The sequence below is a fragment of the Marmota monax genome, unplaced genomic scaffold (assembly GCF_021218885.2).
Source record: "Marmota monax isolate L192 unplaced genomic scaffold, Marmota_monax_Labrador192_F-V1.1 WCK01_AAM20220418_F8-fsc00114, whole genome shotgun sequence".
NCBI classification, from domain to species: Eukaryota; Metazoa; Chordata; class Mammalia; order Rodentia; family Sciuridae; genus Marmota; species Marmota monax.
Window position 1 is genome coordinate 159,482 of NW_026694943.1, and position 12,848 is coordinate 172,329.

General features: G+C 37.6%; 1 protein-coding gene across 6 annotated transcripts in view; it reads left to right on the plus strand.

Annotated features, from left to right (window-relative positions):
- The window catches only part of Adgb (androglobin), a 170,528-nt gene that overhangs the window by 82,734 nt on the left and 74,946 nt on the right, over nt 1–12,848 (plus strand). For all 6 annotated transcript variants that reach the window (XM_046427449.2, XM_046427450.2, XM_046427451.2 and 3 more), the window contains 6 exons: nt 4,251–4,284; nt 5,009–5,195; nt 5,665–5,728; nt 7,301–7,403; nt 9,754–9,895; nt 11,243–11,357. In XM_046427449.2, the coding sequence (XP_046283405.1) occupies nt 4,251–4,284; nt 5,009–5,195; nt 5,665–5,728; nt 7,301–7,403; nt 9,754–9,895; nt 11,243–11,357 (645 nt within the window). The remainder of the gene's footprint in view (nt 1–4,250; nt 4,285–5,008; nt 5,196–5,664; nt 5,729–7,300; nt 7,404–9,753; nt 9,896–11,242; nt 11,358–12,848) is intronic.

The following is a 12,848-nucleotide window of genomic DNA, read 5'->3' on the forward strand; positions in this document are numbered from 1 at the left end:
TCTGATCTCTTCTTTTCGTACAAAACTAATGACTGACAACTGTCCTCTTGAAAATTCCTTCTGTCTCCCTCTGATGGGTTTATTTGGGAAGACCATGTCTTCTTTTTTAGTTTGTATCCTAATTTTGGTGCAGTACATCTTCCAATACCTCCTACAATAAGAAGTAAGAGAAGTAATATTATGAGCACTTGTATGCTTGAAGGTACCTATATTCTACCTTCCCACCTGGTTGATATTTGGGCAGGATATGAAATTCCAGTTTGGATGTCATTTTCTTCATAATTCTGAAGGTTGTGTTAGTACCTGTCTTCTACTTTTACTCATTGCTCTTGACAATACAGGTGACATTCTGATTCTTAATGTGTGTGCCACTTGCTGTGCCACTCTAGAAAAGTTTCAGGATCATCTTTTCTCTCTTGGCACAGTATAATTTCACAATGATTGTCCTGGATCTGGATCTCTTTTGGCATGAATCTCTTTTGGGTGTTCTGTGAGGTCCTTGGGAAGTTATGATTTTTCAGTTCTGAAGAATTTTCTTACATTGTTTCCTTGAGAATTCCTTCTTATTTTCTGTGCTTTCTTGATTTTCTACTATTCTCACTGCCTCTCAATTTACTCACTAATGTGTTTGAATTTTTCCCCTTTCTTTTTTATCTATTTGCCTTTACTTTAGATTCATAATAAAAATGTTTAGTTGTGCTAAAATACCCATAACATTTGTCATCTTAACTTTTTCAAATGTACAGTTCAGTAGCATTGAAGATATTCACATTGCTGTATAACCAATATGCAAAACTCTTTTCATTTTTAAAGGCTTAAACTTTATCTCTAAGCAACAACCTCCTTTTCTCTTCTCCCAGATCCTTGAAAACTGCTACTCTGCTTTCTATCTCTATTCACTTTCCTGCTTTATGTACCACATAAAGGGGGAATCATAAAATATTTGCATTTTTGTGACTGGCTTATTTCCTCTAATATCATGTCACATTTGTGATTGGTGTTAGGAGTTTATTTTCCTTGAAAGGCTGAATAATATTCCATTATATGCATACTGTATTAGTCAGGGTTCTCTTGAGGAACAGAATCAACAGGAAGTATAATTATAAAAAGGGGACTTATTAGGTTGGTTTACGTGACCAAAGGCTGGATAGTCCTCAATGGCTGTCTTCAGATGGAGAGCTGAAAGAACCAGTAGCCCAAGAGGCTGAAACCTCAGAACCATAGGGATCAATGGTGATACCCTAGTCTGAGACCAAAGACTTCTGGTGAATCACTGTCAGAGTCCTCTTTGGAAGAGTGAAGAAGTGATAATTGGATATCCTCAGACAGTTGCAGCAGCAATCAAGAACCAGTTCAAGAAGAATCAAGCTTGAATTTGGTGCTTCCTCCTTGTTCTCCCAACTTTTATTCCATCCAAGCCATCATCCTATTGGGCTGTGCTGCCCACACTTAGGGAGGGTCTCCATTTCAGTTGGCTGTCCCACATGCCAATCATTCCTAGACACACTCTCATCCACACATCCATAATTCTCTTAATCATGGGCATCTCTTAATCCAATCAAGTTGACAATTCAAATTAGCCATTACTCATACACCACATTCGAAATATGCATTCATCCCTCAAGAGACTTTTGGGGGGCTTCCACCTTTGGGCTGTCATGGACCAGGCCTCCATAACATGGTCACATACACCTTTCTTTGAGACTGTGCTTTCAGTTCTTTCAGCGGGTCCCAAGTGTTCCAGTTTCTCCATTTTTGGCGACTCTTGTTATTTCCTGTGGGTTTTATTTTATTTTGTTTTGTTTTCCATGGTAGCCATCCTCCTTGGGGTGAGTTGATGTTTCATTTTGGTTTTAATCTGCATTTCCCTGATGAGTAATGAGTTTGAAAATCTTTTCATGGGCTATTTGCCATTTGTATATCTTCTTTGGAGAAACGAGTATTCAAGTTCTTTGCCTATTTTTTGTGGGGGAGCACAAGAGATTGAACCCAGGGGACCTTCACAACTGAGCTACATCTCCAGCTCTTTTCTGTTTTTTATTTTGAGACAGGCTTTTGTTAAGTTGCTGGCCTCAAGCTTGCAATCTTCCTGCCTCCGCCCCTGAATCCCTGGGATTACAGGCATGCGCCTAGCACCTTTATCTATTTTTTGATAAGGTTGTTTGGGGATTTCATTGTTGCTGTTATTCTTTGGAAAATTTCTTAAGTTCTTTTTGTGATACTTATATATGATTTGCGAGTACTTTTTCTCACTCTGTAGGTTACGTTTTTACTATGTGGATTGCATCCTTTGATGTACATTTTGTTTTGTTTGTTTTTGTTTTGACATTCATTTTTGCTATTGCTGCCTCTACTTCAGGGTCACCAAGATCAGGGGGTTTCCCTCTGGATTTTTCTCAAAGTTTTACAGTTTGTCTCTTCGTCTTTTGTATTCACTTTAGATATAACCTTTACATATATAACCTGTTAGATATAACCTTTCTATTGAATTTGCTTCACTATCCTATTTTCAATTTTGACGAAGTCTTCTTTATTTTTTATTACTTTCTGTAAAAGTTTCTTATTTGATAGATGAATATCCTCTTCTCTTTATGATATCTCTGATATCATTATTTTTTAAATGCCCCCTATTGTTGTTGTGTTCTTGACTCATCTGTATTTATTGCCCTTTAAACAGAATGTGTCTTGGGGACTACATTTCCATTTACAAGCCTTATTGAGTTACTTCTCTAGCAAACTGTATCCCTCAGTAGACCAGATTAGATCTTTGGTCACTGAAGTGTTTGTTCCAAGGTAGACCTTCATGTTTAAAAGAAATATATTTGTTAAAATGGCTTGAGTGTCATCTTCTCAGGATCCACTTTTTAAGCTTTCCATTCCCTGTAGTTACTCTTAGTGTATGTACTCGTCCTCTAGAACTAAGCATGCTAAACTGAGAAGAATCCTCCAGGGCTTGTTTTCCAAAGGAAAGTATTTAGAGGAGCAAAACTGTAAACCTCCCTAGCTGTGTTATGATACTCCCTATGTACTGTTTCTGGTTTTTATCAATCTCCTCACCCATACTCATGATTTTTTTTTTTGTATAAGAACCTTGACTCAACTCAGGATACTTTATTGCACATGAATACATAAGGAATTTAAGGTGCTAGGATCTTCTGATTGGAAGCAGCATGTGGCACAGCTCAACTTGTCAACTGGTGTTTTTAACCTAGGAGAATTAGAGATGAGCGAGATTGATTTGGAGGAGAGGCTGGCTCCAAATGTCAAAATCCCCATGTTTGTCTCTGCTGCTGGATCAGTTTCCTGATCTCCATCTGATGGAGTCCCCTGATCTCCATCTGAGGGGAACCACAGGGATATATCCATCCAAATAAAGCCCAAGGCTAAGCAGCACAGAGGAACTTAAAAGTCTCAACACTCAGCTTGTGAACTTTCATTTAAACCTTCTGGTTTCTGTACACTAAGCTCTCCTGCTTTCCACACTTCTGTGAATTCAGACCTAGAGATTTCTCATTTCTCCGTGAGGAACTTTCCAGTGTCTGGTTTAGGCAGAAGGGATTAGAGAGAAGAGGAGCTCCTTATACAGTCAAATCAATCCATTTCCATGTTTCTAGCTCATTTCTCATTCTCTCCTCTTCAAATACCTGCTAATTGTTTCTGGGGTCCTAAAGACAGAAGTGCTTCAAACTAGCACTCAGTATTTTGTTATTTCTACTCTGGTATTTCTTCCATTCACTTTATATCATCCAAACTATTATATACCACCCATAGTCAGTCTAGAAAAATTTACATCATTTCATTTTTCTACATTTATTTTAGTTGTGTTCCAAGTAAAACAGAGTTGTACATATGAATTCAACATGATTTCTCTATTAAAATATTCAGGAACCATTTTTGTAAGTGAGACCAGCCTTTCTGGGTTCTGTACACTAATTGACACTCACACTCTCAGTTTCTCTGTATTTATGGAAGTTACCTCATGACAAGTGATATTATTGTTTTAACTTTTATTATATAAGGTTTTATCATTTTACAAATTCATATATTCTGTTTAATATCAGAAGCTTAAACTTCAGCTGATGATTTAATTGCATTCACACCTTTTGAATTTTAAGATTAAAAATCAACTATAGGTTTTAGTTCAGTTTTCTAGAAATGTTAAAAAATCTTAAGAGCTTTGATGCTTCGCATAGCTGTAGTGTTTTGTTGCACTAAAAATCATTTCTTAATATGTTCCTTTCATTTCACAGGGTAATACTTCATCACAAGTTGGACTTGGAAAAGGTGAGTTAATCTTTCATGGCTTTTTTTTTTCCCCCCAGTAAACACTGCAGCACACAGGGGTCTCTCCTCCACAGCGCTTCTGCATCTCCCCTGATTTTTTGAGTCTAATCTGCTTTGGGCTAGGAAAAGTGAGATATATTTTTACCTGTTTAATTTAATGTTAAATTCAAATTAAAAATTAAAAGGATCTGAGGGGGATCGACACGTAGAGCCCATGCCTTCCTATGTGTGCATAGCATGGTCAAAGTGCTGACATCATGTGTCATCTTCAGCTGCTGAAGCAAGACTCAAATAGGATGCAGATCCAGAAAGATGTCATGTGGCATGTAGATACACACAATGTTGGTTTAAGAATTCTACAGGAGTTGTTTGACAATGCTTTACCAATACCAAGGAGACACAAAATCCTGGGCCAATGGGAACTCTTAAATGGCTTACTAAAATGCATTTGTGGCAACAGATCTGTCAAGTTTTCACTTTCCTTTCTGTTTTCTGAGCCTTCCTTAGTTATGTGAATATATTTTAAGTACATAAGCTAACTGATGTTGTAACATCACAATTTTTGAAGAATGTGTTCACAAATTTATCAATGATTCAAATTTCTGAACATGCTAGTCTGCATAGAATTTAGGTTCAAATTCACCTACATGTATGATATATGTCTCCATAAACTTGAGGTCTGTATGTAAATGATTATCTCATTAAATGTTGCCCCTCCCCAAAGAAAAATGGACAGATGAACAAATAGACCTTGGATTGAATGACATCCATCAAATTGATGGTACGGAAAAGGATGCCGTCAGCCAGATAACAGAAATACAGGAAAAATCACAGGAAGAACTTGTAACAATAAATAATGGTGTTTCTAAAGAAATATGGTTAGATTTTGAAGACTTCTATGTTTGCTTTCAGTAAGTATTCAGATGGGAATCATCAGACCCTACTGTGTTGGATAAATCCTTAGCTGCATTATTATACCAATATACATTAGGATTTATTTTTGTACTTAATGTAATAGTTATATTGTTTATTAATTCTTAGCTATCATTAAAGAGTTAAACCATATTTAGCTGGGTGTTGGCCTATCAAAGAAAAGTTTTGAAAGGAAAAAAATGGATGTTTTGACTATCCACACAGTACATTAATAACAAAACCCATCCTAGATAAGTTTCAGTTTCTCCTCAAGATTTGTTTGTTAAGAGACACATAAATTTTTCACTGAATCATTTTTGTCCATTTAGGGAAACTGATTCAATATTTCTTTCTATAATTTTTAAACGTTCTATCTCTGATTATTTGATTTTGAGTCTAAGAACCTGAACATGTGGTACATGTCTTTTCATGTGATGAAAATAACCTGTTTTAAATATTTTTCTTCAGGAATATATATGTATTTCACAAGCCAAGTTCTTATTGCATTAACTTTCAAAAGTCAGAATTTAAGGTAAATATATCATCTCTTACCTTTAACTTTATACCCCTAAGTTTTTAGTTGAATCTCACTAGCAAAAACACATTCAAGTTTCTCAAGTATCTTTAAACTTTTCAGCCCTTATCAAAACAATAAGACTCCACAAGCTCAAGTCCCTAAATGTGATCCACATGTGGCCATGTTGTAGTGGTTAAATCTGGGTATGTATTATGATACAAATTCACATAAGGAAAAAAATGATTTGGGAATAAATGAAAGAGATGCATAAATTTATATTTGGTTTTAATTGGTATTTAGTGAAGAGTATGTAATTGCTCAACCACAAGCACACTGTCCCTACCATGTCTGGTTTGGTGGGATATTTTCCCATGTTCTTTACTTTCTAGCATTTTTTTGCTTTCATCCTTCTTTTCTTCATCCAGCTAACGTCTAGAAGTCCTATAGAGCAGAAAAGGTGTCCTTGGCGTTCCCTGGCTATGACATCAGGTCCAGTAGCAGGACCTCATGCTTTCTGTCAGCTCTGTGCTTACCCAGGTGTGACCTTCTGACCATCCCAGCTGCCTGGTTCCTTCCCTGCACCCTTCCTGCCCCTCACTTGATGTTAGCAACTTTAGAAAGACTGTTTTTGTTTGCTACTGCAAGACTTTCATGGAATTATATAAAAACTCATTAAGGCATTGTTTAATAAGTTGATTAACAAACACTACTTTGAGTGGAATTTGGAGGATACTATGAAGTGTATCCTCAGGGACTAAATTGTACTGATACAAGAACCATACAGCTTCTGATGATAATCCCACAAGTCCATTAGCAGTATGCAGAGGCAGTGGAAATAAGAAGAACTTCAAATTGCTCATAATAGATTAAAAAAAAATGTAAGCAGGCAGAGGAAAACATTTTGAGCATTCTTTGAAAAGTGTTCTGTAGCTGGTTACCTGCTCTGAAAGGAAGATTAGGATCTTTGTCCATAATTAGGGATATAGTGCCATAGGCACTGAGATCATAAGTAGCTTTTATGTCATCATTTCCAGGGACCTTCTGGTTTTACTCAGTACTGTATTGCATGTCCAAACTAAAAACCCAGTCGGTGGCATTAGCAAGCAATGGGTACATTTCTGAATATTTTGTGAAAAGGAGGAAAAGAGGGGTTTTGTTTATTTTAATCACATATGTCCCTGCACACTACCTATACACATCCCCATTAGACATTTCCATTTTCTGCCAAGTTACTCTGTGGTCTCACCACCTATCAGCAACTCATTCTCTGAGCTCTCGGCTCCTTGCCCTTGCATTTCTGGAATAAGAAGATCCTTTTTCTTTACCCCAGTAAAAAGTTTTGCTTCTCTTTCATATGGTGGACTGTCTCCCTGAGTCCCTATAGACCCAACCACTACAGACTATCTCCAGCATTTACCCAGTAGGATTTTTTCATATTATTAAACCCATAAAGTAGTATGATGTTTAGAATGCAGTAACTTTCTTTCAAACAGCAGACATTATACTATATATCATCATTAGAAGTAGAAAATAATAGCATGAATGGATTGGTAATAAGTACAATGATTGACATCTGATTTCTTGCAGCTCTCAGATGAACGTGTATCCTATTATCTGTTTGTGGATAGTCTAAAACCTATTGAGCTACTGGTTTGCTTTTCTGCACTGGTACGCTGGGGGGAATCTGGAGGTAAGAGGGCTCTGGGGAAGCAATTGTGCAAATGTGCAGATCACATGCAGTTGGTCAGAGAACACTTGATCATATTTTTAGGCATAGATGAAGGAGCTTCCTTTCTTCCTAGAATTTCTCAAAAGTCATTCAGGAATACCTAGGCCACCTCCTCTGATGCTTTCTCTGCATGACACAGAGGACTGCTCACTCCTGCCATGTGCTCCTCTCCTGGTCACAGTTGTCTGTTCACATCCTGTTTTACTTGTCATTATTTTTTATTTTTTCAACATCTATTAAAATCATGAACCCTTTCTTCTTTTATCTGAAAATTTGAAGGATCCTTTCCTCCATTCCATGTTGGCTTTTGCTATGGTTCACATGTGGTTCATCCATCCGCCAAAGGTCCATGTGCTAGAGGTGTGGTCCCCAATGTGGTGATTTGGGGTAGAGGAACCTTTAAGAGGTGGGGCCTATTGGGAAGTGACTAGGTCTCTGGGGATGCTGCCCTCAGAAAGTATTAGTCCCATGGAATGAATTAGTTTTTATGAAAGTGGGCTGTTATGAATGGAGTCCACCTGTCACCCCAATCCCCTACCTGAACCCTTCTGCACATGGCCAGGTTCCATATTCTTTCTCTATCCAGTATCATGCTCTTAGGCCTACAGACTGTGAGATAAATAATCCTCTTTACTTTATAAAGTACCCAGCCTTGAATATTTTATTATAGCAGCATCAAATAGACCAATACAACCTCTTACACTCATGATTAGACTGTAGACTATCTTTACCAGTGGTGTGTCATCTTAATTGTGTTCCTTTCAAGCATCCACTCTATGACCACTGCCCCCTGACTCTCAAATTCATTCTCTAGAACTCCCAGCTCTACAGTTTTTGACCTTCCAGGGTTTCTATTCATGTACTCTACCACTTCTCTGTCCATCAATCTCCTTGTGTCCTTTTCTCTCCCACCTCCAACATGAATTTTATGGCCCCCACTATAATGATAGCTTTGCCCATACCCCAAGCACACTTGTTCTTACCCTCTCTCGTCTTGATTTCCTGATAATAATCCCAATATTGGTTAAACTTAACTCAATTCCCATCCTGTGCTTGTAACAGAGTAACTGAATATGATTGGAGAAGATGAAACAAAAAACAAAACCCTGGCTAGCCCCGCTTCACTTTGAGGAGCTCAAATCTCCACAAGAGCTATAAATTCTGCCAGCATTTCTTGATGACTATTTCAGCCCTTTAAATCTCTATTTTCAGATTTTCAACTCACACTCTTACCTTCATTCGTTTTCAGCTGATGGCCATGCTCCTGACTTCAATGAAGATGGAGGAAATTAGACATAAGCCCAGAAATGAGCCTTTTATCTTCCCACAGTCAATGCCCAGCACTCCAGTGTGCTGCCTTCCTGCTGTGGGTGGGCTGTACCCACTCCTTTCAAGGCCAGCACATTGCACACACAAAAGCATCATTCTTTAATTCTGTATCCTGTTTTGTTAAAGTATTTATCTTGAACTCATTAGCACCTAGGGCTGCAGGTGTTCAATAGCTATGCACTGAATGCTTACTGTTGACTGTCTTGCCAACATTGAGGACAAGGACTTTTATTTTCCACCAGGGTGTTGCCAGTGATTCCAGTAGGGTCTAGCAAACAGCAAGTGACCAGTTAATATTTGTATAATTAACTTCCCAAAATTCAGTGATCTGATATAATATGTCTAACTCACCAATATATCTTAGGTCACCATGTCCTAGAACATTCCAGGTCATATTGTAGCCTTGAGTGTTTTCTGGATATAGGGCAAAAAGTATTTTGTCTTTAGCCATTGGTGAAAACTAGTTCATATTCTTTATCGTGTTAAGAAGAAAACTTGCCAAGTTTGTTAGTTACTTTCAATCTCAACATAAACTCAAACACTGACAATCAAATTTAGATGAACAATGGGCTACTTTGATTTTCTTTGACACTATCTTTGAGAAATCCCTTACTGCCCCCAGATGTTAGGTATTTCCTTTTATTACCATTGTATCTTGGAGGGTATCATAATTACTGCCATAAAGATAATAAAATGATGATCTACTGCAATGAAACACCTGCCTATCATCTTTTCATAATATTCCCGCTCAGTACTTATTCACCTGAGGCAATGATAATGAGGAAGCAGACAGAATAGGGAGGAGGATCAGGGTTCCAACTAAGTGTTCCTTCCAATAATTATTTACTTGAAGTAGATTTTTTAGAATATATCTCATATCTGAGTTATTACTATTATATTGCTACTGGCCAAAAAACAATAGTGGTGAAGGTCAACTGTACATTTACATCCAAATTTCATTTTATTTTCACTTTTCCTATAGCCTTAATGAAGGACAGCCCTCCCATAGAGCCAGGCCTCCTAACAGCTGAGACGATTTCTTGGAAGTCTCTGAAGCCACGCAGCCTTGTTCTGAAGATCCACACGTATGCCGCTAAGGCTGCAATGTTGCGCTTGCCTGTCGGGTATGGACTGACTTGGTTTCCCCACCTTGAATCTTAGAAAGCCCTTTAAACCTCTGATTCATAAAGAAGTGAACAATACAAACTAACTCCAGGATATTGATACCCCAAGCAATTTCAAAATGCACACATCTACCCTTCAGATCCTTGAGAGAAATAATTCCATGAATGAATAAATTGAGAGCAATCATACACAGGCCACTCTTTTGGAAAATTCATCATTGCCAATAATTTTGGGAACTCATTTGGTTAAGAAAACTGCTCAGACTCATTTAAACCAGAGATTTCTAATATTAATTAGTAAAGAAATCCATTTTTTCTCATAAATCTTAGTGTGTTCCTTAATTCCATTTAAACATAGTTGAGAAAGAGCATCTCTCCCTACCAGTCTGGAGTTCCACCTGTGGTTATTTTTTTGTTAGATGTTATTTTTAATTAAGGTAAAGGTGACTAAATGTATCACACATTCCATTGTAAAAAAAAATACATAAGGAGCATGGCTTCTTGATTTTGGTAAATAAAATTCAGAGTATTACTTCATACTTCATGTGAAATATTTTCACCTAATTTTCCCCCCATGATCAATTATGCTAATTCTATGTGATCAATATAAACCAATGGCTCTGGTGCAAAAGGCAAAGCCTACATAATGAAATAAAATGCTAAACTAATATATGGCAAGCATTTAGGATTTGCAGAAAATGATGAATTTTAAAACTTCACTATTTCTCACTTCTGCTCTAAAACTCTAGGAGAAAAGATTCTTCCAAGTTACTTTGAACACTCAATCATTGACACAAGCAAGGACAGAGAATTAGTAAGAGTTCTCTTGTGGCCACATTCCCACAAGCCCCGTCCATCAACATGAATACCCCTGTTCTCAGTAATATTGCAGCTGGTAGCTGATATGCTATTAACTTACATAAAATGATGCATTTTTTTTTTTTTTAGAAAAAGACTGTAAAATTGACAAAACCCTATAGGCACATAATTTGTTGTTGTTGTTGTTAGGAAAAAATCAAAGCTAGTCTTTCATAATGTGAGTGGAATGTGTGGGATGTATCCCCAGCATGTTCAAGTTTGTCATTTGGCATAACTATTTTTGTCCTATGTAATTAGTCAAATATATATTCCATGATCGTCAAGAGTTTTTTTTTTTTTTGAGTGAAGATTCAAAGTTCTTTATCCCATCTATGTAAAAAAAAAAATATATATATATATATATAGTAAAACTCAACGCTTCAGAGACCTTTATCCTAGTTTTAGTTTTAAGTTGTTCTCGAATAACTAATAAGGGCAAACATGACAGCAGAGGAGGCAGCTGGTCCTCACAGAACCCATTCCCTTTAGGAGACACATGCTGCTCTTCACCGTGTACTCCCCAGTGGGACACTCCATACATGTCTGCAGCATGGTGACCTTCGTCATTGGGGATGAAGATGTGGTGCTGCCCAACTTTGAGCCGGTAAATATCTTAGCAACTGCATTCTGTGTGTGTTTTATCTTCAAAGATTTTGAAGGAAATTCTATCTCCATTTTTCATTTACTTTTTGCCCTTTTAAACTATTTGGTATATTCTTTATGAAATGCCTAACTGCAATTTGTATAGTGGACAATCTAAATTCTGTATTGATATAAATAAAATAATTTAATTTTCCTCCAGTGACTGCCCTGACCTCTTCTCTGTTGAGTCCCTTTTCACATCTGTTGACTTCTCAGGGAGGTCTCATAATGTCATTGTTCCTTTGCGGAATAAACAATCAGTACAGTCCTGTTTGATATGGTTTAAATTTTTGAAACTCCTTTCATTCCTTCCTTGGCTTAAGAAATGGGTATGTCCCTGGGATTCAGAAGGCAAAGGGCTCATGGGAGTTTGTTTCTGTTGCCACTTTTTCTTGGTCTCTTCTTGATTTCTCTTGCTTCTCTGTTCTGACATGGCCAGCAGGGCCAGCACCTCTTCTGAAGTCTTCTCTTTGCTGTAGATCTTTTCTCTGCCTATGTGCATTTGGGGGAAGCCTAGAATATGGCCCTCCCCATAGCATAATTCCTGGTACTTTCTCACCTCTAACAACTCCTCCCTAACAACCAAAACAAAACAAAAGAGACCCAACTCCAAGTGAACAACCTTGTACTGATGGGGGGCTCTATGCCAGCCCACAATTCTGCTAGCAACAGTGAAGCTCAAGGGCAGCTTCCTTGCCTCACTCACCCTCTCTCCTCTCTCCACTGTGCCATCTCAGCGACACCATGTCTTTTTGAGGCACAGAAGGAACATTAGCAAGTCCATCTTATATGCATGTGCCCCTTATTTCCTTGACTATATTTATCCTGCTTATTTCAAATTCTTATCATTTTAGAATAATTTGGCTTCAGATGATCTGTTTTATCTAGTTTTTCATCTTCCTGCAGGTGATTTAACTCCCTAGGGACTTAATTGTTTTGGTGTGTGAGCTTGTTTCCTTGGAGGTACCATTTCTGTGTCTTGTAAAGATTATTGGGACTCAAGCCCAGTACTCATGTCTCTTTGATCCTACTGAAGAGACAAAGAAGGACAGACTGACCCCAGGGTCGGGGGACTCATGCTCCTCAGAGTCCTGAGTGGTCATTCTCTCTCTCTCTCTCTCTCTTTTTTTAATCTCGCAGATTTTACTTTTTAAAATTGATTTTATTTTTTAAATACATGACAGTGGAATGTATTACAATTCTTATTACATATGTAGAGAATGATTTTTCACATCTCTGTTAAATCACGTTCACACCAAGTCATGTCTTCATACATGTACTTTGGATAATAATGTCCATCATTCTCAATGCTGCTACTTACCCAGACATTGTCTTGGCCATAAGTTCCCCTTAAGGGGAATCACTGCTTCAATGAGCCTTTTTAAGACTGGGACTTGGAAGAGGTAATGGGGAGGCAAATTCACTAGGATAGCATCAGTTTCTCACCCCAGTG